The sequence below is a fragment of the Vidua chalybeata genome, chromosome 1 (genome assembly GCF_026979565.1).
Source record: "Vidua chalybeata isolate OUT-0048 chromosome 1, bVidCha1 merged haplotype, whole genome shotgun sequence".
Taxonomy (NCBI): Eukaryota; Metazoa; Chordata; class Aves; order Passeriformes; family Viduidae; genus Vidua; species Vidua chalybeata.
Genome location: NC_071530.1, coordinates 51,935,182 through 51,962,110, shown reverse-complemented (window position 1 = coordinate 51,962,110; position 26,929 = coordinate 51,935,182). Strand labels below are relative to the sequence as shown.

The window sequence follows — 26,929 nt, the reverse complement described above, 5'->3', positions numbered from 1 at the left end:
GATGCCCTGTCACCAGGAGCTGAGCTGCCTTAGAGTTTGTACTATTTGGCAGGGAAATGACTACAGAGACACCATGCAGGGCAAGATCCAGCATGACACAGCTTTTACAAAGCAACTTCTAGATAATAAGGCAATTAAAGATGAGAGGTGCAACTGGCAGCTACTGTTCCAAGCTGCCATGTGCTGCAAGGTGAACGTGACAGCAGAGAAGGCAGAGGATCAGTGACAAATTAAGCAGCCCTACCTTCCTGCACCAATCTGTTATTTTAGCTTCATGCAGTGAGAGAAGTCACAAGGATCGATGTGCTTTACCTGTCCTGCTCTGCTTCTCTCCTGCTGCCTAACACTATCTTACCTAATAGCTACAAGCTGGATTTACCACAATCCACTTGTAGATGTCAAGAAGCAAGCAGTGGTTTAAATTCAGGTCCCTGTGCAAAAATCACATTGGCCCTGACTGAATCAACACGAAACCAGTGAAAACATATGGGAAAAAAGTGAACAGTTTCACTAGGAAAGGCTGCTGCATCAAACACCCTGCTGGGCAGGGCTCAGGCAGCAAAATGGTGACTGCCCTAGCTGTGAGGTGACACACAACATACGTACTTCTTCCCATGCATCTCTCATGTGCTATTTAGATGTTAGCTATCTGCTGTGCTAGAAAAGCCCCAACACCGTTATCAACCTACACCTGAATTTGTACAGATTGTCCACAGACCAGAACTAATTCTCTCCATCCAAAAAAAGGAGCAGTTTCTCTTAGTGGCCAAGATGGCCATGAGTGGCACAAGGGGCTTTGTGGAACAGAAATACTACCCTTTGCCTGCAGCATACTTGATGTTTCCTTCTGTTAAAGCCCAGCTAGAGGAACATTTCAAACTTCCTCAAAGCTGGGAAACAGCTGTTAATTCAGCTGGACAGAGAGATTTCATACATGTGTTTTAAAAACCAGTTCATCCCGAATCTAGCTTTAGCTGCAAACTCAACAGGATCTGTGTGGCCACAAAGGAAAGCGGAGCTTTGCACTAAGCAATATATACTAAAAATCATCTGGGAGCAGCAGCAGGAAAGGCACCTGCAGTGCTAGGAAAATGGGAAGGTTACAAAAAAAGCAATCGGCCCTCTTTCTGGCATGTGTTTCATCCTGCAGGACTATGAGATAGGGAAGCAGCTCAGCAGTCAGATCCACTGGACAGCTATCATCACAGTGCTGGAGGGAAGGAAGGAGAACCACAATGAAGAAAAAAACAGACTCACACAAATTACCACCACATAGCTTGATCTTTACTAATAAAGCCAAAGAACAAAACATCAGCATTTTTTCCTCTTTTTCTGCCCAAAGAGCATTTCCATTTTTAACACTACTGCTTTTTGCAACAGGTGGACTATTACACACGGACAAAGCAAACCAGGGAATATTAAGACATTTTCTACATTTGTAGTTTGATGTCACTTCTGAAGACAATGCCTTGGTGAAATGCACTTTTTCACTTTCACACCATATTTTTCCTTAAGGGGCCACCTAGATATCACAATGCTGTAACAGAAAGGAGGAGCCACAGGGAAAGTCACCCCAGGAAGATGAGGCAGATGCACTGTCAAGACACTTCCCAGCTCGATAGATTTCCAGTCTTACTCAGTTCTGAGAGGATTCTGCAGAAAATATGGTGCCAGGCCCCACCATGGCAAAAGGCTGGCTCTGGTACAGAAGAGCAGGTAGCTGACTTCCTCATTGTTTTGACAGGTACACTCCAGCATCTTGGGGATCTGCTCAGCATTCAGCTGTTCTTAGTGTGTATATATCTGTGTATTTTTAAAACTAGCAGATTTTCATTCCCTTTAGGCTCCAGCCAGCCAAACTCACCTCCCACAGGAGCCATTCCAAGCACAGTAGCCAAGACTACTGAATATGCATATAATCACTGAATGGAAAACCTGCCAGCTCACCCCCTAGTTAAACAGTCCATACAACACAGGCTTGGGATTTGCCAGGGTGGCCAGTGTTTGCAGTCAGTTCCTGTAAATGTGGTGAGATCTTTCCCTGTTAACACACCCAAACTGCTCTGCACCCACAGTGGAGGGGAAGGAACAAAGATCTGGGGGGTGATGTGAAACAGGATCAGAGCTGGCATCTACCTCTGTTAGTATTTCTCTGAGACCTCCTGGGCAAGTTTCCTTCCTGGCTTTTCTATGGGCAGGATCAGGGATCCACAGGCTGAAGAAAGAAACAGAGTTAGGTCTTGGCATTCTTGGCATGGAGGAATCTCTCATCAAGATGTCTCTGCTGGTACACTGTGCATTGCCTCCATGATCAGCTCTTCCTGTTCCTCACAGATCCCTCACATTAATAACTCCCTCTGTCCCTCACTTTTCTGTTCTGCTCCTGTTTACTTCAGCCCAGCTGCTTACCATGCAGCATTCCCTGCTCCCACTGCCTTACAGCATTTCCCCCAATCTCTCTAGAGATGCAGCTAGGTTTGTTGCTCCCATCTCACCTTCTGCCTTTGCCAGAGGGGTGGAAAAGTCTCTTCTGCTGCTCCCATGTTTTAATCCTACCCGACAAACCAGCAGAGAAGGTGCTACACTGTGACATTAAGCTGTTTGTGCACTTACACTGCTGCTGCTGTCCAGCAGAACTGAATGGGGAAATTATTAACATTGCAAGGGATTTGGCAAAAGACACTGGAATGTGCTCAAGGAAGTCACCTGCAAGGTGACAAATCAAGACCGATTTATGCAGGAGCAACAATGCATCTCCAAGCCCAACCACAGACACTGGCACTCAGCAGATGGCCCACAGGTCACAGATATCCCAATGCGTGCCCAAAAGGTCAAACTGTGCCACCTGTCACACTCGTACCCGACAGGAGATACCAATTAAAATCAGCACCTGGACTGAGAGAGCACAAAGAGACCTGGGGGAGGATGACCACAGAGCCTGAGTGACTGGGAGTGCGCTACACTTCAGGTACTACCTGGACACATAAGCCTGCTCTAAGAGTACTCGGAGTATGTCCCACTTCTCCCAAACCAATGGCCTGATACTCAGGAGCACCTGAAGGCAGGTCTAGTATTTCACAACCCCACCACACTACAGGGGGAAGCAAAGCACTAGCAGCAATTAAGACTACGGGAAAGGAGCTTTTTGTGTGTGGATTTGAAGATGAAATATACTTCAATTACAGCCACTAGCAATGGCTTCATATTGCTCAATAATCCTCTGCAGCTTCCAAAAGCAGCTGGTATTTATCGCTCCTGTACTACTACATTGGAGGGGAGGTCCGGAACAAATTGCCACTTTGGTTCCAAAGTAACAACCATCCTGAGCTACCTGCATGAGAGGCTTGCCCTGGCACCCTCCCCTTGCTCATCTGTATATGAGATGCTGCAGGAGAGGTTTATTCCAAATTGAGGTCTAGGAAAGAAGAAGCAGTTATGTTGTCCAGGCTCTGCTGTTGGTGGCAGAGGGAGGTTAGTCCAAGTGACTCCAACAGCAGTTTAAGCTCATGGCATGGGATGGGGCTTTGCAGCGGTGGGGAGAAGCACCTCCACCCTGCTATAAGCACCTAACACACTAACCAGCTGCAGGTATCAAAGGGAACCTCTCTTTCCGACTTTCAAAGAAGCCTCCCGCAACAGCAGGAAAAGATAAGTCAGATCCCTTCCAACCTGCTAACTTTCTGAAAACGGAAACAGCCTCACACCTCTTCATCAAAACAGGCTGATCTCCACCAGCTTAGTTTGTAAGGAGTGTGGAGAAAAAGGCAGAAAAAAAATGAACATAGATACATTTTTCATCTCTTTTTAGAGCTGCCAGCACACCAGTGAAGCTGGGCACCGTCCTGCAACAAACTCTCTTTGCAGGTAACCACGCTGCAGAAAGCAACACTGCTCTTGTGAGTCATGCACAAAGGTACAGGACGGAGATTCACATGGAGACCAGCTTTTGGCTAACAACAAAAGACTCGAATCAACACACAACACCAATAAACGTGCAGAGCATGGCAAAGACCTGAAGAAGACAAATACAACAGAAAAGAGAAAGTTCAAAACTTGACTTCTCTGGTCCTACATCTGAAGGTGTCACTTTAACAGAACTTAAGTGTGGCTTCTCCTGTTCATGCTCTAATGACTTCATGGTCCTTTGGGGCAGAAGGGGTGAGAAAAGGGCTTTATCCATCTGTTGGTTCAGCATCAAGTTTGTTCACTATCAGAGGCACTAAACAGTCTCATCTCTTCTGGCCTCAGTTTCCTTTCAAAATGATGATTTTAGCCATCCTGTTCCACTTTGTTTTCCCTCCTTTGAGGTCTAAGTTCAAACGCTGGAAACTGGGAAGTCTCTGGTACTGAAATGTCTGAGAGGAAGTGGATAGCTCCAGCCATGCCTAAAACATAAGGAGAAGGAAATTGTTGTGCACATTAAAATAGCACAGCTGACAGCAAAGGCAACAGAACCCCTTTGAACACCTCCCTCACTAGGATCTTTTTTTAAAGAGGTGAACTTAGACCATTATGGAAAGGCAAGTTCATCTGTACTTTGCCCAGGACACCAAACTTTATTTGAAAAGATTAAAGGCAAGAACCAAGATGTCTCTGCTCTGTTCGGTTCTCTTGAACCGAACAACCTCAATGCTATTTAAAATTAAGAAAAAGTTAATCCAAGCTTGGATTGTCCTTCATAGTTTGAGCCACTCTTGCTTGTCATTTCACTGGTTAAAAGTAAAAGCCAAAACTTTATTGCACTTGTGAAGCACAGATTCATTTCCTCACTATCCATGAAGAGGTCATCCAGACCCCGAAGTGCATCACCCAACAGAACTCATAGGGTGACAACAGAGATGCACAACAAGGAAATCATACAAGTTCAGTTTTATGATCAAGCTAAAATTCTGTTTTATAAACAGCTATGCATATATAAAAAGGAGACTTTCTGAATTACATTATCTGATGGAAACAAAAAACTTAGGACAATTCCATAAGATGCACATTCAACTTTTGTTTAAAGCATGCACGTACAGGCAAAATTGGACAACTGCAAGCACAATTTTGGCTACAAAAAGAAACGAAGCCCCAGTTTAAGAGGTTTTTTTTTTTAACTCAAATATGAGACTTCTGTATTTTTCTAAAAAAATTCCAATTAGAAACCAAAATAAAAGCTGTATACCAGCATTCAAGCACATATCCTGCTATTCACACTGTTTCACCTTCTCAACATATTTCAAAGATTTTATACAACAGATTACATGGATGCTCTTTTCCCTCCCTACAAGAGCATGCAGGGGTGCCCTCAGAAATAGGAATACTTATGCTTTTCTCCTTTAAGCATTAAGACAATAACTCTGTATTTAGAAGGGCTCCTGCTCTCTTGTGTTCATTCACAACCTGGATTGTTAATTTGCAAATATCCCTGCCTGGCTCCTGTAATTTCAAATATCTGCGGCAGGTGGCACACGAGACTCATTGTTCATGGAGCAGCCGTGGTGCTACCTTAAATCCCACTTGGATCTGTAATTCCTTGCTACTGATTCTGTACTGTGAGGATGATACAAGGAATAGAAAATAAGCTACATAAAAAAAATATATACAAAGCTCTAGGAAAGTATCTGGTAACATCTTGGAACTTACAGATAAGTCCCTAAGAACTCTGCACTGCTTTCCTGTTCAAGTGATTTGGGTTCATATGAAAACTACCTTTTCCTTGGTTGAGTATGGCAGCAGAGAAGGCCTAGCTCTGACAGCTAGCAATTAGTTGGAGACTGACAGCTGCTGCTCTACCCAGTCCCTCTGAAAAACCACCTGTGACAAAACTGTTGCCTGAATTTCTGTTTGCTTTAAACCAGCAATTCAGCACAGCAGAATTTTGTTCCGGAGGAACACTACCACTGGTTTTACATTCGAATGCTGAAATGAAAGCAGGAGTGAGAGTTGTGATAGTGAATGATTTTTCTTTGTCCTTTTCTACCCCCTGCCTTCTTTTAGGCAGAGATGATGGTATAGGGGGGGTTTAATAGTGGAGGAACCCACTGAAGACTTCTGAACTCCTATGCATGTGCCAGAATTGCAAGGATGCCCTTCTTTCCTGTAGTACAAGACCATTTGCAACACCATCACTTTACCTTCAAAGAGGGAATAAGGTCGGTCAGGAATACGACATCCATGTGCACCATACTCCAAACACCATTCAGCAAACTGGGGAACACATTAAAAATATTTTTTTATTCAAGACTGTTAAATGCAAGCTTGAGTATCTGAATATCATTAATAGGTACAAAATGTGAAGCAGTGTAAGTTTGTCCTCCTTCAACCATGACAAGGCCACAATCATGTTTTAAAATATGTATTTGCACAGAGTGAGTTTCAGTTTCATAACAATGCAATGGTGAGCTAGACATCTGTTTTTTGTAAATCAACCCTGCTACATGCCAAGGAAAATGCTGTAAGAACAGATATACTCAGCCAAAATTTTACTAATATTGTATCAGTCTCTTATTTCTCTCGGTGCTTAATTTATCCACAAACTCAGGACTTATAGCTGTTAATTGCATTTTGGTTTTCTTTCATTTCTGCGCACCAATTTAGAATATTAAATCTTCAGCTGTCATTAATTAGTTTCATTTATTTGCTCTCCCTAAGCGTTATGAAAAACCATTATAAATACAGTTAGACAATTATGGTCATCAATGTTTTGTTGCAGGAGATTGATTACCATTAGAGTTAACAGTGGCTTCCTCACGTTTGATCAGCACTGCTGAGGTAGCTATATTAGACACACATGACTTATGAACCACACCTGGATCAATTCAGTAACAACCAGCTACTTCTCCTTTATGGCTCTCCAGAGCATTAGGGGGGCACAAGTTCCCCTGGCATTTCTGTGCTTGGATGCAAACCACTGCTTGTTTGAAATACATGCATAGACTCCTGCAAAGCAAGCAAGTGAGAGGTCTCTCCCTGAAATTTGGCCTACTTGCTAGAAAACACATCAGCCTAACCAGAGGGTGCCCCTGCCCTAGCGGTGGGGCTCTATGGGGTGTAAACATGATTCCAGAGCCATTGGTCTGTTCATTAGAAGGAAATGGATGGTATCTCCTCTCTCCCTCCACACGCCATTCTGTTTAAATAGTTAGTGGGGGATGATCTTCTCTTGATAGAGATATGTGCATGTGTCCGAGTATCTTTCAGGGAAAACACAAGGGAAAAAAACCACAAACACAAACACTGTGATTCACACTGTTATTAAGAACTGATTACACATTTTTGGTCACCCTCTGGGTATAAATTTCCAAACTATGGTTTAATTCTCCCATGTAATCCTGTCTTAAATGTGAGGACCAAACATGTTTATGGCATGTTTCAAAGCTACAATCAATTCTTGCAACATCCACATCTAATTGCACACTAGCCTTGATTATTACTTCCAGCCTGGGAACTGCAACAGAAATTTAAAAAATGCACCCTAGGTTACTGAAACAAAACCATCGTTTGCAAGTTCATAACTTCAGCACAACCACAATCCAGAAAACCACAGGATCTTTGTTTAACTGGGGGGGGGGCAGGGGGGAAGAGGGGGAAGAAACAATATCTTAGGGAGACATCTGACATTATTTGTCACACAGACTGGCATGCTTGCCACCAGTAGTGGCAATCACAAGGCTGAACAGCACAGGGGTCAATGCTCTGTTGCCTGGAGCCCAAGATGCCACAGCCCCTCTCTCCTCTTACAGACAGGCCAGCTAGGAGTGCCTCAGCTTCTGATAATCTGAGAGGAAAGCTGTGAAGAAGAAAGTGTGAAGCACAAAACAGGCATCTCCTCTATTCAAGTTCTTGTGGCTCATTTTTGAAACAGTTTCATGGCTTTTGTGAGGTAACCAGGGATTCCAGGCAAGACTCCTTCCCCTGGACCTGATGTTTTCAGTGTGAAGAAGCACCCCTGGGAAGGCAGCCGTCTCATTCTCTCAGTTACATGCCTCTAAGTACCAACATAACTGTATGTTTGCTTCCCTGCACACTCTGGCTCAGAAAGAAAAGATTTCAGGAGTGCCAGACAAGCAAATTCCTCTGCCTGTTTCCCTCTTACTCTGCCTGTTTCCCCCCCACCCTGCCACTTAGCATGCTAAGCAGCAGAGTGGCTGCAAATCCACTGACGGGCAGCTCCAGCAAACAGTCTTTGCCCCCTACATTGCAACCTCCTTCTTAAAGGGATTTCAGGTATGTAACAGAGTCTCGTCCTTTTTCTGGCTTTGAGACAGATATGTTTGCTTTTCTCTAGATAGGTGGGGACAAACACCAAGGCTGTCTTGGGCCAGAAATGCAGCACCACCAGGAACTGCCAATGCTGCACAGAGCTGCAGAAGGTGTGCTAGCATGGAGGATGATAGGGAGAGTTGACAGTCATGCTGCCAGCAACACCTGCAGGGTGCTGTGGCTCACACATCAGCAGTGGGTGACTCCATGTCACACACTTGCTGTTGGAGTACTAGGGTTTTATTTCAATCTCTAGGATGCAGGTATGTCTACAGGTGTCCTCACAGCATGATGCTTCAGTAAATGTGAGACAAGCAGCAGATTTTTAAAGCTCTGCTGAGAGAGGACAGGCTGATTGCAGAGATGAATACAATAACTTTACATATGGCCAATATTCACTCAGAAGCACCTAGGAAGCAACTCATCAAATTTCATTTGCAATACTGCGTTAAAAGGCTTCAGCTAAAAAGCTGTGTACACAACATGAAACCTCCTATCAGCAAATTAAAGTGGAAAACAAATCCAACAAACCAAACCAAGTTCTTACACGGTAAGGAAACAGGCAGAGAAAGCCTCCTCCTTCAGTAACTGCTAGCATAGTCAAGAGCTGATAGCAGAACTTGGACAATTCCAGTGGAAAAATTCTGAGTGTGTCTTTCACTGCAATTTGTATTAATAAAAAAACTCTAAGTGAGCAATTTAATAACTGCAATTCAGAGTTCTAAAAGCCCCAAACAGGCACTAGTCTGAAAACAAATAATTACAAAATATAAATACAAACAGTATTGCTTGAGGACCTGAGGAAGACAGTGGAACTCTCAGTGGAATAATTAGCAGCACATAACATCAGTCTCTTATTGTTCAGGCAGGCTAATTTTCAGGCTCTTATTTTCTTCTGAACACATTTAGTCCCTCCCCTCTTACAGATAATTTGTGTGTTTCAGTCTGCTTATTAAGACAGAGCTTGCCCCACATACACAGTTGAAGTTGTCCAGTCAAAGTGAGTGAAGTAGAGCAAGTGATGGGCTCTGTTATGCCACCCAATGTCCCAGCCAGCCCCAGTGCACATCAGCCCACCCCCACCCCAGTTTACCCCTGTACAGGCACTGGGGATGTGAAAGGGAACAGTGATTTTGCTGGGATGCTGCAGAGCTCACCTTGCAAGCTCGGTAGAGGTACTTTCTGTCCTGAGTTAGGTTATAGAGAGACAGGAAGGAGTAGCCATTGCCAGCAGTACCATGGCAGATCCCGTACCCTTTTCTCAATAAACCTCTCTGCCAGATGACATCACTGCAATCCATAGCATCTTTCAGGTATTTATCCTCTTTAAAAGTCTGTGGAATAAAAATAGAAAATAAACACATATCAATTGAAGTATTAATGAAAACAAAAGATGTTTTGCTGTTTGTGTAGGGTTTTTCCATATCAAATTTATTTTGAATTTTAATAATCTATTCTTCATAGACTTCTCTTTCTTTTCTTAGCAAGCTGTTTCTTCTTTCCGTGCAGGGTAAAAGAAAAAACTTTTCAGGTTTTTATTTCCAAAATCAGGACCCTCAAAGAAAAAACTCAAGTCCAAGGCCCTTGGTTCTAAAACCTACAATCTATTTGAAGGGTATGTGGTCCTTTTTTCTTCATTTTCTATTCCCAAACCAGAATTTGAAAATACAGAAATGTGATGCTGCCTCCAAGAAACAAAAAACAGAATTATGGATTAGGACAAATTCAGGACCAAATCTGGTCCTTAATTGCTGGTCTTCATGACTAGTTCTTCCTGACTACTCATTTCCTGCCTTCAATTCCATGTCAAAAATACACAAGAATATCTCTTTGCATAGCACAGGACTCTTTTCTCTGTCACAAATACAAGCTGGAACCCTACAATGCCTTTTTGACTACTTGTATTAGTATATTCATATAGTATATAATCAGAAGCTGTAGTCAGTTTGAGCAAAGAAACACTTTTGCAAAGTTTATTGCATCTGAAATGCACTTTAAACATAGAGGGCTCATCCAGAAAGAGGCAAACAAAAGCAAGTAATTTATCTGATTAACACCAGAATTCCACCTTTATAAAGCCACTTTGTTGCTCATCTTTGCCTAAGTCACTTTACAGATCAACAAACAAACAAAAGTCCAAACCAACAACAAAACCCCCTACCAAAATAACCCCGACAAGACAAACCTGATGCACTACTGTAGACTTAGTCCTTTGGAGATGGTATCCCCTGCCAAACTATTTAGTAAGATAATAGAAGCAACTAACATACAAGATTCTTAAATTCACAAGCTTGATACAGGAAGTGCTTGTCTCTGAACAGGTTTTGCCAGCTGCTTAGCAGTAACATTTTGAATTAAGGCCTGGTGACAGCACTTGATTTCCAGGACAAACACTGCTGTCTGTTATCACAAGTCCTGTGCCTGGTATGAAAGCATAGCCAGCAAAACACATGCCAGCTTTTTTCTTTCAGTGCTTCAAAAAGAAAAATATAAAGAATAATAGAAAAACATATGTTTCATCACCTTAAACACAGAAAGAGGCCAAAAAGGAGACTGCTAATCAGAACTTGGTCCTATCCCTTTCACCTCTTGCAAAACATTTTGTGTTGGGGAAAGCATCACATTGACAAAGAAGGAGAGAGTGGAGAAGTGTTAAGTCAATCTCCTACCACAGTCCAAAGAAAAAGCAACTGCAACTGCTGTTACATGCAGCAGTGCTGTAAGAAATTTAAAGTTCACATTGCACGTAGCAGCATGAGTAATTATTCCATAAACCAAGCCTGCTTTTCATCAGCCCACCCAGATGCCAACCAGGGAATCTGTCAAGGAGGGCTGTCAAAAGCAAGAATTGATTTGCATAAATTTAATTAAATGGCATACTTTCAAATGTCATGCAAATCAGAAGCACACAAAAAGACAGGTAGCAAACCTAGTTAAGAATGGGGAAGGGCAAACAGCAGGCTTGTGGTAGCTCAGCATTTTGATTTATGCTCTGGAAGGGGCCTGTGATCTTAGCTCTGATGTTAAGTTCTCAAGACTTATATCTTAATGCGGTAATTTATGGAAGACATTCTTTGTCAAGGCACATGAACCTATACTTTTGAAAACCAATATAATTGTTAAAATTCTTAGGATGAAGATTCAAAGAATTTAGGTCAATGTTCTCACACACAGGACTTTGATGCCAAATTGTTTAAATATATGTCTATTTTCTAAGAAAGCTTAGTAACTGCTAGTGCCCTGAGAAGCAATTTTACCCACTTATTTTCTCTTTAAAACATACCAATGTAAGTATTCTGAGATTTTTAGGTGTCTAGCTTGGGGTTCTTGTTTAAAAGCCTAGATCTAGAAAGATGCTATATAAAGTCTTGCAAGCAAACAGGCCTGCATAGAAGTCTCTCTGTAAAGATAGAGCTATATATACATATGTACGTGTAGATATTTACATATACCTAAGAGCTTGGTGCTAATTACACCAAGGCTGTGGGTTTGATCTCTGCTTGGGCCACTCACTTAAGGGCTGGACTGATGATCCTTATGGGTCACCTCCAACCCAGAATATTCTGTGAATCTGTGAAATCTATGAACACAGAATGATTCACCTTATAAGCTTGCATGAGCATGTGGATGACTCCGGGGGCACCATGGCACCAGTGAACCAGCCTGTCAGTCTCATTGCTCAGTGATGATGGGTAATTCCCAGATCGGAATTTTTTATGACGCACGTAGTCAATGCTTGGCTTCACCAGCTCTGTCAGGGTCTCCTGGTCCACATTTGCAATTGGCTGCAGAAAACATTAAAATAAGCATCACTAAACACATCAACAGAAGTAGTAACAAATTGTGTATCAACACTTAATTCTACAATCTGTCTTCAAGTATCCTACATACATGCCCTTGATCCAAATACTGTGAATCACATCCTACAGATTTAATTAACACCTGCTTATTACACCCTTGCTAAGAGCATTTTTACAGTCATTGCAGAGACAAAGAAATTGGGGCACTAAATTGTTATCCCTCTTAATGGAAGCAATATAGGAAGATTATAGAAGAACTGAGAACAGAGTATGAAGACTCCCAGAGCTCTCTTTGTAACTTAAAATAGGGAGAATACTTACAAGAGAAACACAGTTTTGTACACATGGTGCTCATAATACAGACTTCCAACATATTGGGTTACACATTTTGTTTCAAAAGAACTATTTCCCAACAAATGAAGGAAAGTGTATATAGCAGCATACCTGGCAAGAGATTTATGAAGGTTGACGTTTTCCATCATAAACAAAGCTCCCTAAAGCTATGGGCTATAAATCTGCATTTCCAATTTTAGAAAAAATAGCTACCTCACCAAATAGCTAAACATCTTTGTACTACAAAATCATCCTTCAACTGCTCTTAGGAATTTTCTTCCTAATTTTTTTGTTTAATTTACATCCTTGTCAAATGGAGAATACATCCGTCATCCTGCCTATTCCTTGTAACTAAAGGTTTAGAAGCCAAGTAACTGTTGTGTCTGCAGTTGTTCTTGGTTGGCATTCCGTCCACTACCAACCCATTTTCCACCATTTTAACAATAGAGCTCTCTATTTTTACACAGTTTATATGATTTCTGGAATTTCTGCAAGCTGTGCGAACAACCACAGGCACTGGAGCCTATAACAGCCTAATAACTGAGCTCATTTTTTAAAACAACTTGTCTTTATTACTGATTCAATGTCATAAAATTCCACTGTTTCCCACCAGCTCCAGCACATTTGTATTCAACAGGTGAGCACACTCCTAGAATTCAAAGTCTGACAGCCAAATGAACGAAAACTTTCAATAGCTATATTTTGAGTAACCTGAAGAAATGAGAAGCTTCTATTTCCCCTCAGTCAGAAGACCTCTGCCAGACTTCTATCCACCAGGTCCCTCAAGCAGACTGTTCATGCTGCTCATCAGAAGTACACCTGAATACAGAGCAGCCTGTCATAAAAAACACCCCAAAGCTAATCAGCCCTCACTCAGAACCCTCCCTGTGTGGTAGGGAGGCTTCATAGGAATGTTTGTTTTGAGGCTCTTGGATTTCACAAGGCAATCCTGCAGAAGAAGGCAAAGAGGATGGGCACCAGCAATAAATGCCTTCAGTCTTGAGCTGTGCAAGGCAAGCCCAGCCCAGCTCAGAAATTCTTAGGAGGTAAATCCAAGAAGAGCAGAGCTCTTTAAAAACCTCTTTAACTTGTGCTTCGAAGAAGATTTGAGTACTAATGAGTTTTTTGTCCAAGCTGCTGAGGTTCCCAGCATTTGCTTCAAACAGCTACAGAGTAACCTACAGGCGTGTGTCCTGACTTTCTGGCCAACAGCAATGCTATGCAAACAGACACTTTTGCTTCACAGTTAGTGAAAGGAGTAGAGACTTCCTAGCTAGCACTTCAGAATTCCCCCTCTACCTCCCAGATGAGTTATTTTACATGGCTAAGCTCTTATTCTTCCAGTAGCCTGTAAATAACTCCAGCAATACATGTTTTCTCCAGTTTAAGAAGTGTTTGGACAACACTCTGGGAACATAGTATGATTCTTGGGGTGTTCTGTGCAGGGCCAGGAGTTGGACTTGATGATCTTGATGGTCCTTTCCAACTCAGCATATTCTGTGATTTTATTATATAAGTGTTGTACAGGAATTAACCTCAGTAACCTTCACATCTCAGGTACAATGTTCAATACCTTTTTTTTTGTTATCAAATAACCATTCAATAAAACATCTCTTGAATTATTTGAAGAAAATACAGCAAAATTCACCCCATTTGGCGTGGGAGGGACGAGGAAAGGATGGGACTCTGATATGCCACCTTCTTCTGCAGTGGATGACTCAACTTTGCATGACTCACAATATTTAACATACAGTGAAAAGATGGTAATCTAATGCTGCATAAACAATGGCTTTCTGGTAATTCTTAAAAGCAGCAATTACATGTAAAGGAAAAATAACTAGGATTTTAACATGTAGACAGAGTAGCTTCTGCTCAAATCAAAAGCACTGTGCAATGATTTCTGCTATCAGCCTTAAATAGTAAATGAAGGATGGACCCTTTTAAGAGCCTTCTTTAGAAGACTAGATGTTTCTCTGAAAAGCTAGCACTACCAGGGAAAGAAAAATAGAAGCCAGAAAGCTGAAGGAAGCTGAAGAGAGTGGACAACCTTGTTGAAGATAGCAGTAGGTAAAGATAGGAGCACGGTAAATCAGAGCAGGCTGAGGTCCCAGTGGGATGGTCACTGCAGAAAATGGGTACAGTGAGGTTAAGACACACCCCAGATTGCAGAGCAGTAGCTACTTCTATAGCAAAGTCAGCTGGTTTAACCAAAACTGCTGGTGGAAGTGGTGTAAGGTAATCTGAAACACAGCATTTCTTCTAAGTGAGGAATGGCTGAGCAGTGGCAGCACCAAATACCAGCTCAATCACTTCTGCAGTGAACATTTGTACACAGTTGCAGACTGTGAGGATGTATGGTCCTTCCATTTGCCTGAAGAAAACTCATTCTGCATGAGCTGGCAAGGAAATTGATATTTACAAAGATGTACAGACTGGCAGCAGCACCTTCAAAAACCAGAAACAGGTGCAATAATGTTTTGCAGCTCTGTGGCAATCTTCTATAATGAATCTTAAGGCTCTTTTCCCAGACTGTAGAACAGAAATAATCATAATCATATTGTAAATCTCAGGGCAGGGGGGAATTGATTTATAAATGGGAAAGAGGAGGTTTACAGAAGAGAGGAATCTCACTAAGGAAAACAGAAAGAGGAAATCAGGGGTCACAAATACACTAAAGAGCATCAGAGTTTCGTGTGAGAAATAGGGGAGTTAAGGAAGAAGAAAAACATCTAAATAATAAAAGCATACTGAAGACTAATATGTGATTAAGGATAGTCTTCCAAAAGCACCAAGGCAATGGTAAGGGGGGAAATCACTACAGAAGAAAGGAAGGGCATGGAGGACAGGAGGCATCAGCAGTGCAATCGTTTAAAAATAGCAAAAAATTGAAGAGTGATGGATAGTGAGTAAGTGAATTTTTAGCTCTTCTAACTGCAGACACCAGTAGAAGTATGAAGATGAGAGAAAGCACTTCACTGTCTTTGTTGAGGACAAGAAACCTGATCCTGAAAAGCTGGTACTCTGAACCACAGCTCAAGAGTTAATTCATTCTAGTGAGATCATACCCTAGTCACAGTTTTTTCTGCTATCAAACCCTTAGGTAACACCTCAGCACAGTTCTGTGCTGCAGTCTAACTCCAAATTGTGAGACCCTGATCCAGCACAACACTGCACATGCATGAAAGCTGAAGATAAGATCCCTCTGATCAAAAATTACTGCTACTTCACCCCAGCCAAAAGAAGATGCTCTTACCTGCATGAGCATGTAATAGATCCCAGCCACTCCATGGGCTGCTCCAACATACTGCTTCCTGTGCCACTGGTACAACAGAGGACAACGGTCTGTTTTCCGCTCCTCCTTTGAGAAGTTTTTCCCCGACTCAATAATAGCATCTATTACCTAAGAAAAAGAGCACACCCTCATTACCTGTGTTGCTTACTTCAATTCAGAGGGTTTTGCTTCTGCATGACTAAACCCACAACAAAAAATAAGCCACAATACAGTGCTAGGACAACAATATTCAATTCATTTGGATTTGAGTGTTGAGGGAGAAAAGGTATTTTCCTTAATGATGAAATCAATTATATTTTAAGAGTAGAAATTTAATCTATCAATATTTCTAATTTTTTCTAGCCCCGGTTTCTCTGGTTCTGGTACCTGCAAGACAGTCATGCATTTCCTTCTTTTACCAACACTTCCACAACTTCTGTCTTGAGGTTTTTTTGTAGCAATGTCTCAAGTGGCCAAAACTAGTTACATATTAACTTATTTCCTTGGCTGGACACAGACCCACCCACACTGGCCTGTGCCAGCCCCAGCTGGGCAGCAGGGAAAGGGGGAAGAGACTGCATGTACAGATGAGATTGGGTTTCCAGCTCTAAGTCCCTCTTCTCTCCAGCATTCCTCTCTTAAATTGCTTGGAATATGTATGAGAGTGATCCCAGTTCAACCTCACTGACACTGTGATGCTGGAGAGAGAAAAGTGTCTTACCTCTTTGATAACAGACTGTGGAACAGTGTCTGGACCGATTTCAGTGTTCAGGTACAGCAAGGCATACAGGTAACCTGCTCTGCCATAGAGCAGCTCATCTGGAAGTTCAGAATCTGTGCTGATGACTGTCCTTTGGAGTTGCAACAACCTACATCAGACAAGGAAGGTGGGGAGAGAGTATCTTCTGTAGAGACCACACTGCATTGTACAAGCCATCAATTGACCAGAAGCAGAACAAATGGTGAAACCCCACCAACCCCCTTCAATCACTCCCAGTCCAGCTGGCTGCTGGGTTTACAGGCAGGAACTCTGCACGCCTGCCATCTTCGAGATCGGAAACTCTGAGCCAGAGCCAGGTGAGTATCAGCACAACTGTCAGGATTCTGTGCAGACAGAAACAGACGCAGGGCAGGAGATGGAGAAGCCCGGAGAGCTACTCCAGCAAAGACAGAAACCTCCTGGAGCCTCTGGGAATTTCACCAAAGTGAGGAACACTTAATTGTACATGTTTAAGAGGGAAAAAAAAAAACCAAACCAAACAACATACGGAAAACCCCAATACCACCATTCATTGTTACCTCTCCTAAGAAAACACGTTGTCTCAAACATTTAGCACCTCAGTTTTGAAAAGGACACTGCTAAAATGCACAAGTGTTTTGCTTGCCTTTAGCAGTGAAAAAACAAGAAACAAGAAGCGCTGGCCATGGTAACTCTCATTTTCTCCAGAATGAGTCTCTGCTAATACTCTACCAGTCTGTATTAGCACTGAGGTGGATCAGAGGTCTGTTTTACAGCCACTCCCTTCCTGTCTCTTCCTATCTTTTTTGATTAAATTGATATTTAGATGAAACCATGGTGATGATAACATTTTAAATTGGGGGAAGGGTAACAACAATCTGGATTAAGACCAAATTCAATTCCCAGATTCCCCCAGCTATTATTTCTCAGGAGAAATGTTAGCATTAATATCATGCCATAGCAAAATCACTGACCTCAATCATGTGTTTATGCTGTCGCTGCTTAATACTAGGGGAAAAAGCTACTAAAAAAAGCCAGTTTTATATCTTCTTTCTGAGAACTATGCTTTGGGTTTAGAATTAACTTATTTACTTCTAAACTGTCCACTGTTAAGTTTTATTGTTGAACTCATACAACTGGACAAGGTAAAAAGTTAAACGTGAAATCGCAGATTATATTTTGACATCTATAATGTACCACTCAGGTGGTGTCGTGTATATATTTGTAAACAAAAAAGTTATAAAATAAACAAATAGTCAAAATAAATTCCTTTTCACTGCTTCTCATAGAAATTACTTTCCAAGGAAAGGCAACAATAAAGATTTACTGCTAATCTCATTTTGCTATACTCACGCTTTTTGCCTTACAGCAAGCAACACTGCTTTCTAAACTGCATTCAAAATGACATGCCCAAGAAGTTTACTGCCAATTGTAAAAGCAAAAACCCCCAAACCTAAGACTCACTTCAAAACTGAAATATTCATTCAGTAACAGCAGCAGAGGTTAACCACACTAGAATTCTAGAATAGAAAGAGACCAATTACATTTCCAAACATAAACTAGAATGGAGATGAGGACATAAGCCTCGTTGCAAATTCTGCCAGCCTTAGGTATGCTGCTGGACAGCTAGCAGATGGACTGTGGTGCTGAATGAAAACCCCACAGGGTTCCAAGGCTTCCAGATCTTGCTGGGACAGCAATCAACTCTGTACCAGCAAAGGCACAGTCAGCTCTCTAATGAAGCTACACCTAAATGAGATTTCTTGAGATATTTGTTCCATTTAGATTACTTTGAAAAGGGGCTGGATTTTTTTCAGGCCACCCTTCATATGCTCTGACCTAATTAAATTCTTTGCCTTTACAAATCTGCTCCTGCAAATACTTCCTCTTTGTTATGTTAAATTTTTGTTATGTATCAATCCGATACACCGTGTTTCTGTCTGCCTTCATCCAGATCCTGCAGTACACATGTTTTGTAATGAATCTACAACTAAGACCCAGACTTTACAGAAAGCATCACAAACTGCACAAGCACTACATATTGCCAATGACAAGAGTGTGGCTTTTGTTAAATGTCACTTCAATGTGACAAAATCAGAATGTGCGTGCACTACAGATATGCCCAGGACATCCTGTCCTAACAGCGATAGAGGAGTCAAGATAACCCACTAAATATGAATAAAGTGCAAGCCAGCTTTAATAAAGATAAAGCCTATTTTGTATTCTTGTACCAAAAACTTATCAGGAGATAAAGTGTCCATTCTTTAACCCCGTCCTCTAAAATTTCACTTGCAAAGTTACTGAACCAATGCTCTCTACAAATGAAAGGCATGACATTTCCCACCATCAACCACTTACTTGGCAACACATTCTTGAGATTCACTGCTGTTTTTCAGTTTGTGGTAAACCACTGCACCCACTGCCAATGGCCCAGCATCACCACAGAGGAAAGTAACTCTTCTGCCATTCAGATTGCGAAGGATTCTCTTCACGTAATCAAGAGATCGCTGCAAATGGCTCTGGTTTTTCATGACACGGTACAGTTGCAGATATAAGAGGGCAATACCTAAAATAAACACATGAAAAAGAGAGAGTTTGACCTACTTTTCTTTCTAAGTGTATCATATTCCCCTTTTTGGTGCCTCTGAACCAGTAACTCAAATGTGAACAGGTATTTTGGCAATAAAAACATGTCAGTAAAGGGTCCTAGCTTATGCAGTGTAAAGGCACTGGACCACTATTTGGATGACATTTCAATGGGATCATGGGAAAAATAAAAATTATTGGACTGAAGCCCAATGGTAGAGTCTCAATTTCCAAAAAAAAAAAGAAGAAAACTCATGACTCAGACCTCAACTCTTGGCAAACTGTATTGAGTTTGCATAGCCAAGCCTTGGTAGTGGGGGGCTACAGGCTTCGTGAGAAACTGCTGGAAGCTTCCCCCATGTCTGGCAGAGCCAGTCCCTGGTGGCTCCAAAGGCTGATGTGCCACTGGTCAAGGCTGGGCAAATTAGAAATAGTGGTAATGCCTCTGTAATAAGAGAGGAAAGGAAGAAGAGGAAAAAAAGTTATTGTGCAGCTGTAATTGTGGCCAGAGCAGACTGGAGTGAGAACACGTGAGAGGAACAGCTCTGCAGACACCAAGGTCAGTGAAGAAAGAGAAGGGAAAAGATGCTCCAGGCACTGGAGCTGAGATTCTTCTGCAGGCCATGGTGCAGATCATGGTGAGGCAGCTGTACTCCTGCAGCCCATGGAGGACCATGGGGATCCATCTGCAGCCCATGAAGAAGACTCATGGAGCATGCCAAAGCAGGTAGATGCCTAAGATGAGGCTGTGACCTACTGGAAAGAGGCTGTAAACCCTGAGGAGAGAGGAACCCACACTGGAGCAGCTTGTGCTTGAAGGATTGCACCCCATGGAGGAGTGACCCATGCTGCAAGTTCGCAGAGAGCTGTTGCTTGTGAGATGGACTCACAATGGAGAAGTTCACGGAGAACTGTCTCTTGCAGGAGGGACTCCCGTGGGGGAGCAGGGGAATGAATGACTCTTCCTCCTGAGCAGCAGGTGAAACCATGGGTGATGAACTGACCATAACCACCATTCCCTGTTTCTCTATGCCACTGGGGAAGGATGTAGAGCTGGGAAGAAGGGGTAGGTGTGAAGAAGGTGTTTTGAAGGTCTTATTTTACTTCTCACTATCCTGCTCTGATTTTGTTAGAAATAAATTAAATTAATACCTTTAATTCTAGCCTGTTTTGCCCATGATGGTATTCAGTGAGTGATCTCTCCTGGTCCTTATCTCAACCCATGAAGCCTTCACTATGTTTTTCTCTTCCCTGTCCAGCTGTGGAGGGGAGCGAGAGAGAGTTTTTGTGGGTGCCCTGCATTCAGCCAGCATCAACCCACTACACAAAGAGATCACTGAAGATTCAACAATTTGAGTTAACAAGCACATGTATGACTGAGTATACGAACTGTACAATACTCATCTATTATATGCAAGAAGTGACTTCTCATTTGTAAAAGGATCTTTTGATGAGTTTTTGGATTCAAGTTGCCAAGTTCTTCATAACCCCTAAAGTATTTCACAACAAGATTACAAGCTTGTACAAGTCAAGCAGGTTTGTAAAAGCCAGAAGTCTAATCAGGGCTCTAAGAATATCAGGAGGTACTATCAAGCTTCAGTCCATTGAACTCATTACATAGTTTTCCATTAAAACAAACCAAAACCTCAGAAATAACAACAATGTAGGCTGAAGGAAGTGAAACAAACCTGTCTAAGTGGATGCCTATTGGCCAACTGCACGCATACACGTGCAGAAGTAAATCTCTTATCTCCAGACCACACTGTAACTCAAACCCACTTCTGAATAGAGAGCACACCCCTGAGCCTCATCCAAAGCCAAGTACACACAAGGCCCACTTAGCTCACAGAGAGGCTACTTCAGTAGTACCAGAACAACAGCACCACAAGAGTGCTCGTACATCCTCACATGTTCCCTAGGCAGGCTCTGAGCAAGCCTTTCTAGGTGAATCTAAGAAGAAAGCTGCAAAGTTTAGGTAGCCCAGTTCAACATCATGGGAACTTGTGGGCTATTTACAGGGATCTGTGGAACCCATTTTTATGCTGCAATAAACGTGTAAATATCTTGTTTTGACCAAAGGATGATTAGAAATGTAGCCACAACGTCCAGCTCATCTCATCCTTCCTAGTGTTTCTCAGCGCAACACCCTTATAAAAGGCTCCTCCAAGAGGCCTGACATGTAAAAAAAGTACTTGTGTAAGTAAGATGGACTCTTACATGTGTCCCATGATTGCTACATGCCAACACTGGGTGTTCCAAGATTTTAAAGATGTTTCACAAAATGCAAGCCAATGCTCTTGACTGCACTGCCAATAAGATTTGTCTAGACTTGGTACACAAAAAGCAGGGCAGTTGTTCACAGCACTACTTTTACCTTCTGATTTGCACATTAGCAAAATGCAGCAAAGAGCAAGTTTGGGGAAAAAGTATCTGCATTAAGAATTTTAAAAAGCAGGTAATTTAAATACTTTTATTCAAAGCCATATCCACAGGAGCCTTGAAAGAAGTTAACAGCTTGGAATAGATGTAACTGGCAATCCTTCTACAGGATGGAAAAATCCCACACTTATTAGACAACGTCACTTGTTCATCTATATTCTTGTTTCAGCTAATGATGGCTGTGTTACTTCTCCCTTATGACTCACTTTCAGTATGCTCTGGTTTATCAGCTACAATTTCAGTTGTCAGTCACTGTGCCAGAACATAACTCCCTCGGAGCCATTCTGTACTGTCAGCACGAGAAAGCCCACCACTGGAGATCTGCACACACTCAGCAGCCAGTCACTTTCAGACCCTGAAACATGTCTATCTTTTAAGCCTGAGTTGTCTAAAAGTTCCCCACCCATCCACCCACAGCACCATCTGTACCAAAACATCAAGAAGAAAGCAAAGAAATTTTACCCTTTAATTGCCAGATTTAAGCTTAAGGATGGATGAAGGCTGGAGAGCTTTTCCAACGTACTCCCCACTCATGACATGGAGATAAAAGAACAGATCTCCTGAGGACACATTTCAAACACATGGTGCCTGAAGCTTGAGTTAGAAGAGGAGGAACAGAATATGCCATTCTATTCAGCAAAGTCACACTTAACAGGCCTAGATGGACATGTCCTAGCAACTTGAAGAACAGTGGGCTGCATCAGACATGAAAACCATAGCCTCTGCCTAAAGGATCAATGTCCTCGTTTCAGCTGGGATATAGTTAATTTTCTTCTCTGTAGCTACAGTGCTGTGGTTTGGATTTAGTGTGAGAATAACACTGATAGCACACTGATGGTTTAGTTGCTGCTGAGCAGTGCTTACCCTAAATCAAAAACTTTTCAGTTTCCCACGCTCTGCCAGAGAGCAGGTGCACAAGATGCTGGGAGGGACCATGGCCAGAACAACTGACAGGAAGGGGCCAAAGGGATATCCCACTGCAACAGGACATCATGCTGGGTACATAAATTGGGAGGAGCTGGCTGGAGGCCACCAATCACTGCTCAGGCATGGGCTGGACTTCAGTGAGCAGATGGTGAGCAAAAGCATTCTGCATCACTCATTTCTCTTGCATTTTATCCCTCTCTCCTTTTCATTACAATTGTAATTATTATTGTTGGTTCCATTACATTTATTCTTTTATTTTACTTTATTTCAATGATTATGCTGTTCTTATCTCAGCCCAGGGGTTTTATCTTTTTTGTTTTTATCCCCTCCCTATGCAACTATGGCAGAGGGGATGTAGGAGAGGCAGGGTGTGAGTGCTTGGCTGTGTGATATTTAGTTGCCAGGTGGGGTTAAATCACACCAATTAGAAGGGCTCATTTACATCTGGACAGCATCAGTGATGCAATGCTAAATGAAAAATGGTCCCTAGCAATAACCATCACCTGCACACACCTAATTTTCTTCATGATATTCACAGTCTTGCAACCATACCTCTACATTCCCCCTCCTCACACAACCACTTTACCATTTTTGTACAGACAGAACAAGAATAGCCAAACTACCCAAATTCCAGATTTGAAGGCTACAAGCTCCTGGCCACAGAACATACTTCCCCCCACCCATCTACTTCCAGTGATTAGAAAACACTGTTACCATTTGAGAACTGCTAACTAATAGCCTGTTGGACAGGAAAACGTGAAAAATAACCCGTTTTTAAAGGCAAATTTAAAGAAACAAGACGTAAGGTAAAAGAGCAGCCTTAAAAAATCCACTCCTTTTGCAAAACAATGATCTCCATATACAAAAGTCAATTATCATTCTGTATCTTTGTCTACTTAAGTCAATGCAAGTTACAGACAGCAGTGACCAAGGCTCCAGAGTTAAAAGGAAAACCAACTCACAAAAATGCCCAGAGTATTTCTGCCACTCCTATAAAAATCCAATTACATCATTTAACAAATACATTTCATTCAAATTCTGTCTTTCTCACCAGTCCAGCCAGTATAGGCAGAGCAGTCATGTGGATCTGCTGTCTTCAGCCCTTCCTCCATTTGTTGCAGAAGGTCCTTGATTTTTGCCTGGATCCGTTTTGAGAATCGAGCATTGACCTGAAAGCAGGAGACAGGGAACGAGCCAGAAAAGAAACAAATTAAAGAATGCAAAGTGCCTGCTCCACTTTCTTGTCTGGGAAGAAAACCAAACCAAACCAAAATCAATCAAACAAAAAATAACTAGGAAATAAATAACACATACAGCAATGAGCAGAATCAAGGTGGTTCATCCTAAGTGTGTCTCATGTAAATGCATTCTGACTACATTTTAGGGTAAGTTACAAGTATCTACATTAGATTAAAGTTACCTGTGCATTTTTTAAAGTCACACAATGAACAGCTATGGACACTGTGACAGCACGTAATTCTTATCAGGGTCCTGGTACCATGACCATGTTATGGACAAACAACACAAACCCTGTGTTAAAAGTGCTTGCTCTCATCACAAGGACCCTGGCACATCCTTTGTAGCACTACAGAGCAGGAAATAGCCCAAGGAAAAGAAATGTACCAGGTGACCAGTCTTTTTGTACAGATTACTCAAGACAATCAAGCCAAAGAAGATGAGCAGAAGCAGCTCAGCATCTTCAGCTCACGCACGAAGGCAAAGAAACAATCTTTGATTTTACACACTGCTTTCTTTGACTTTTGACCAAAAAATGTTTATATGGATGAAATACATTATATATAACAGCTTTATATATACTTTATTTTTGCCAACATTTTCTCTCTCATTATGCACACTTTTAGGGAAAATATGTTCCTGATTACTCCTTTAAGCCTATGGAACATGGAAATTAGCACAGTAGTATGGAAAGATCTTGCTTGACTACAGCACATTCCAAAAGTGGGTTTGGATAAATTACAGGTCCTGGATGCCACCATGCAACCAATTACTCATGATGTACCACATTTTGTATTCTTGTTCAAAGTGGAACTTCAAATAAAAATCAGTGATTTCAAATAGGAAGATTTAAGAATTGCACAAGGCTTCTGATACACCAGAAATCTTCAGGGTGACTAGTTCAAATCCATTTAAGGATATCCAAGGTAGGATATGAAGGGAGAAGGAAACTGTGCCATTGTATCTCACACTGAACACATATCATTCTAGAAACAAGCTAGAAACACCTGAATCTTCCCCAATATCTCTAGAAATAGCAACCAAATACAGCAGGCATCTGAAGCCTGTTACTCTTCTGCCTTAATATGGTGCTAAGCACCTTTCTGTTATGGAACTGTACTATGCATCCACATCACCACCACCTGACCACCCTCCTTTTTTTGACTAGATCAGTGAGGTCTCAACACAAAGGAATACTTTCCTCAAGGGCAGGGCTTCTCTCCTTCAAAAGACAGCTATGCCGATGCTAAGGCATATGGTGAAACAGCATGAGGATATTCACATGGATGCATCCAGGCATAGAGCTCAGCTTATCTGACAAGAGTGAACTAAGGCTTCAGACAATACAATACAAATAAATGTATTTACCTACTGCACATCACAAACATGCTGGTTATCTTTTTGTTCTGACAATACACCTGCTGTAAGCAAATTGGGATATTTTATATCAAACACGAGATTAAATTCCTTAGAGGTAGGAGGGGAATACTAGGACATCAGGATGCCTGGGCTCTGCATTGAAATCTCAGTCCCATATAAATAATTTAGCTCAGGTTGGTAATCCCTCTCTCTAGAATTTGAATTGTAACTTACTTATCTCGGTTTAGTGCTTGGAAAAGCAAAGATTAAAGGATATTTTTATTAATATTTTTATAATTATCTGTAAGCCCAAACAAGGCTACTCCCAAACTTATATCAGTGTGAACAGGTCGTAAGTGGAAACAAAGTTTTCCCTAGCTATCTACTCCTCTCTTTTTTTCTGATTGCTCAGAAGCTTTCACAACCGAGCACTGTCACTGATCATTTTATAAGATTCCCCTATAAGCTTGTAACAGATGTTTACATGCACTAGAATAAATTAATTACACAAAGAAATGAATGTTGAAAGGTGGCTTTAGAAGATTTAAAAGCTTCCTTCAAGGAATCTTGGGGCATCATTACAACTGAGTATAACACGCACACTTGTGTGGAGCAGAGATTGATTTTCATCAGAAGTACATTCATCTCAAGAGGATGTTTCCAGCTGGCAGTCAGCCTTTGCTGCAGGTGACTTGTTATTCCTGTAGAGACAAACAAAAACCAGGAAGCCTGATCTCTGATATCCAGTGGCACATTTACTTCTGGTTCACAACAGACTGGGTGATAGCAGAAGCTGAAGAGTATCTTTAATTAGAAAAGGGTCACTCTAGGAATTCAACTACTGCATTACTCCTCTGCTGCTGTAGAAAAACAACCATTATCATCCCAAACACTGCTCAAGTTTCATATTGTCAAAACACACACACAAAAAAAGAGCTCATTCCTCATTATACCAAATAGAGCCTTATTGGCTCTATTATAGTGCCACATTGGCTATGGTAACTAAAAAGGCTCATTATCAGCACAAAAGTAATGCAGAAAAAATGAAGCATGTTGTTTCGGAGATTAATAGTTTTGCTATTTATTTGAACCATATCACTTTTTCCATTGCAGTGAGGCAGCAGGCAAAGCTACAATCCAATACGAAGTCTTCCAAAGCCAACAGAAATGTAAAGGACACAAGTACTTATGTAACATCACTCACCTTTGGTACTAATCACAATATGTCTAAATTATGCTGTCCTTGTTAGCAATACCTGTCTCCCCTATCTGCTTTCTTTAATTTGTAGGGTTTCTTAAGAGAATTTAACTCATCATCTTCTGTAAATTCAGCACTAGAACTACACACCTACATTCGAGCACAGTGCTAATAACACCAAAGTCATGGGTTTGATCCCCATATGGGCCATTCACTTATGAGTCGGACTCAATGGTTGTTATAGGTCCATTCCAACACAGAATATTCTGTGATTCTGTTATTATAAAAAATACATAATGATGCAAATAAAAATCTCCTAAAAACCCCAAACATTTTACTTGCAGTCAACACTACAGTAACATACCAACTTTGTGTGACCATTGCAGCCATATGCAGCTTTACTGCCATGGCATTAAAACAAACCAGAACCAGTAGCAGATGAGACAATAAGCAGCTGTTATGTATGTATTGTAGATCATGATTTCTAGTAGGTAAGAGAAATCTGTAACTTTAAAGTCAGCCTGCGCATTTGTACCAAATGTCACAGTGCCGATATAAGTCTGACAACGTAACCCTGAGACCCCATGGCACTCCTTCTGTCATTAAAAGTAACACTCTGGTTTGACAGACACAGGATGAATAATCACATATGCATTTGTCAAAGACATTTAGATACCCATGCGTTGTTCAAAAACACCTCTAGGCATTTACTTGCTCATGACATCTATGCTAAGAACTTCTGCAGAGCCACAGCAGGGCAATGGAGACCTGAGCTCACAGTTTCCTCACAAGTTGCC

General features: G+C 41.6%; 1 protein-coding gene across 2 annotated transcripts in view; it reads right to left on the bottom strand.

Annotated features, from left to right (window-relative positions):
- Window positions 1–1,262: 1,262 nt before the first annotated feature.
- The window catches only part of LANCL2 (LanC like glutathione S-transferase 2), a 32,849-nt gene continuing 7,182 nt past the window's right edge, over window positions 1,263–26,929 (bottom strand). For both annotated transcript variants that reach the window (XM_053953389.1, XM_053953399.1), the window contains exons 2-9: window positions 23,391–23,508; window positions 18,746–18,953; window positions 16,370–16,517; window positions 15,631–15,777; window positions 11,847–12,029; window positions 9,402–9,578; window positions 6,117–6,189; window positions 1,263–4,385 (exon numbers count right to left, since the gene is read on the bottom strand). In XM_053953389.1, coding sequence (XP_053809364.1) covers window positions 4,270–4,385; window positions 6,117–6,189; window positions 9,402–9,578; window positions 11,847–12,029; window positions 15,631–15,777; window positions 16,370–16,517; window positions 18,746–18,953; window positions 23,391–23,508 — 1,170 coding nt within the window. In that variant the 3' untranslated portion in view covers window positions 1,263–4,269. The remainder of the gene's footprint in view (window positions 4,386–6,116; window positions 6,190–9,401; window positions 9,579–11,846; window positions 12,030–15,630; window positions 15,778–16,369; window positions 16,518–18,745; window positions 18,954–23,390; window positions 23,509–26,929) is intronic.